Genomic DNA, 2,833 nt, shown 5'->3' on the forward strand with positions numbered 1-2,833 from the left:
AAGGAAGGAAGGAAGGAAGGAAGGGGAAGGGAAGGGGAAGGGAAGGGAAGGGAAGGGAAGGGAAGGGAAGGGAAGGGAAGGAAAGGAAAGGAAAGGAAAGGAAAGGAAAGGAAAGGAAAGGAAAGGAAAGGAAAAGAGAGAGAGAGAGCATTTGCTGCTCTTCCAAACAACAGGGATCCAGTTCTTAGCATCCACATGGTGGCTCTCAACCACCTGCAGGGAACTGAACCTGGGCCCTCTGCAATAAATGCAAGTGCTCCTAACCACGCCCCCCAGCAAGATATTTATAGTGAGGAGAAAATGGTTCATTTAAAATCACTCTTTGGTGTGAGCAGCTAGTCTTTCTAGCTATCTTGTAATGTGATTTTTTAAAAACAAAAGTATCAGTGGGTGGAGAGGCCAAACTCCACTTTCTGGATGCTGTGCGACTGAGTTTACCTGCTCAGCCAGGAGGTGAGGCTGTCAGCACCTATCTCTACTGAGGCCAAAAGTTAATGTCACTGACTGAGGGATGAGAAAGATGCCACTGAAATTTTAATTAATGTCACCTTAAATAAATATGACTATTGTCATTATTATTATTATCAGAGTTTTAAAATTAGGAAGCTTACACAAGGCCTTAGGTTTGATACTCAGGATCACATGTACACGCACACATGGATGCACATACACACACACACACACACACACACACACACGAGATACTTCTTATTAACATGCTGACAATTTGTAAAGTGTCCACTGTTGTTGTCTCTTGATCTTTGCTACCTGTGGTTCCTGAGCTGTTTTTTTTTTGTTTTGTTTTGTTTTTCTTTTTTTTTTTTTTTTTTGTTTTTTAAGAGGAAAAGCCTCAAGGGAAGCAGAACACTGAGCAGAACTGCCCTGAATCATTTAAACCATGTGGCTCTGCCTACCACAGCCCCACCCATCTTTACTGGACCCAACCAGGAGGCAGATGTTGGATACCTGGGGGTAGTGATGCTGTTGGGGGAGGAGCCCACAAGGGTGAGCTCAGATTTGAATGCCGGGGGCCAGTGCTCTGTCACACAGCAGCACTGAAGCAGCCTTGCTTGAAAGCAAGCTTCCTTTGGCCTGAGACTTTGAACGAGTCAAGACAGTCACGCTGGAGACCGAAATGGACAGGTAACAAGGCAGTCTTATATGCGAGCGAGCGAGCGTGCGTGCGTGCGTGTGTGTGTGTGTGTGTGTGTGTGTGTGTGTGTGTGCGTGCAGTCTGGCTGTCTGGGTGGCAGGCTCTGCCTGTCACTGTGCACTTTCTTCTGCTGGATCTCTCACGAAGCTCGGGTCTCTGCACTCTGGACCTAAGCCCTCCTCGCCTCTCTCCAGTTCTCTCTCTTCTCCCTCTCTTCTCCGTGTCACACAGGAGGTAGGAAGTCCTGGCTCACTGAGATTCGGACAGCACTGGAACTGGCTCAATAGCAATCACAAGGAACCCTTAGGGACCCAGCATGAAGGGTTGTCTCAGCACCTTACTAAAAACAGGAGTGGTTATTTTCATAATTCTTTGGCAAATGATCAACATTGTAAGACTCACATGGCGAGTCTTCACTGAATTATTTGGCTATAGTAAAGAAATTTGTGCGTCTTGAAAAATACCAAGCATTTGAGATGATTGCTTGCAGTTTACTACGATGGTGTCTCTTGTAAGGAGAGAATTTCATTAAAGCAGGCAGTTTAGTGTCATAGCATCAACTGTTAGGCGCTTAGTGGCATTTTCACTGCTTAATTAAATCCGTGCAGAGATGTCTTAACTTCTTGAAAGCTTTTCAGGGCTGTTATATGCAGGTCACGACGAGCCATTATCGGTAGCTTCTCTCTTGTTTTCCTACACTTACTGCCAGTGTGTGAGAGTCGTGCCTACCCCATACCCTGAGCTCAAGTCCACTTTGGTTATAACATTTGGAATATAGAGCTAAAATATCTAATGATAGTGTGCATGCTTGTCGGATTCCAGTTCTTTTCCTTTCTTTTCTTTTTTTAGTTATTTATTTTTTATTTCTTTTCTTCTCTCCCCCCCCCCTCTTACTCCTTCCATTCCTCCTTGTCCCTATTAGGGACCACAGTGAGGACCTTGCACAGGCTAGACAAATGTTCTGTCACTGAACTCTCTCCCCAGCCCTCCCCCCCAAAAAAAAATTTTCAGGGGGCAGACAGTGCTACTTCGTGAGCTTATAGAAAACAGATCTGAAGACCCTGACGGGGAAGGGGCTGAGAGAAATATATGCACATAACAAAATGCAAAGATAAAGGCAGGACCGAAAGTCAGAGAAACCAAACCAGAAAGCAGAGAAAGGACTGCACAGAGCCAAGGCCGCCCTGTGACTCTGCTGGGATTATTTTTGACCTTTTGTCTTTGGTTTGCATTGCTGGGGAAGCAGCTCGTGTTCTGCCTCAAGGAGCACAGCTGTCTCAACAGCTGTCAATCTGCAGGCCTGAAAAACTACCTGGCAATGTCCTCCCTACCTGCGACTGAGAAGAGAGAACTAGAAACAGGCTCCTAGCTAGAGCTGAGGGAAATGATGGATCAAGGCATCCAATCAGCAGGTCAGGATTGTGCGATTCTGGTCACCGAGGCTGGAATCATAAAGCAGAAATGGCCTAGTATATCGTCCTGTGGTTCCGCCTAGTATATAGTCCTGTGGTTCATCCTAGTGTATCGTCCTATCGTCCTGTGGTTCATCCTAGTATATAGTCCTGTGGTTCCGCCTAGTATATCGTCCTGTGGTCCATCCTAGTATATCGTCCTGTGGTTCATCCTAGTATACCATCCTGTGGTCCATCCTAGTATATCGTCCTGTGGTTCATCCTAGTA

General features: G+C 46.0%; 1 protein-coding gene across 1 annotated transcript in view; it reads left to right on the plus strand.

Annotated features, from left to right (window-relative positions):
- Nucleotides 1–1,135: 1,135 nt before the first annotated feature.
- Aicda (activation induced cytidine deaminase) overlaps nucleotides 1,136–2,833 on the plus strand; it is a 10,475-nt gene continuing 8,777 nt past the window's right edge. The window contains exon 1 of the mRNA XM_005365331.1: nucleotides 1,136–1,143. Within this exon, the coding sequence (XP_005365388.1) occupies nucleotides 1,136–1,143 (8 nt within the window). The remainder of the gene's footprint in view (nucleotides 1,144–2,833) is intronic.

This window comes from Microtus ochrogaster, unplaced genomic scaffold, assembly GCF_000317375.1.
Source record: "Microtus ochrogaster isolate Prairie Vole_2 unplaced genomic scaffold, MicOch1.0 UNK1, whole genome shotgun sequence".
NCBI lineage: Eukaryota > Metazoa > Chordata > Mammalia > Rodentia > Cricetidae > Microtus > Microtus ochrogaster.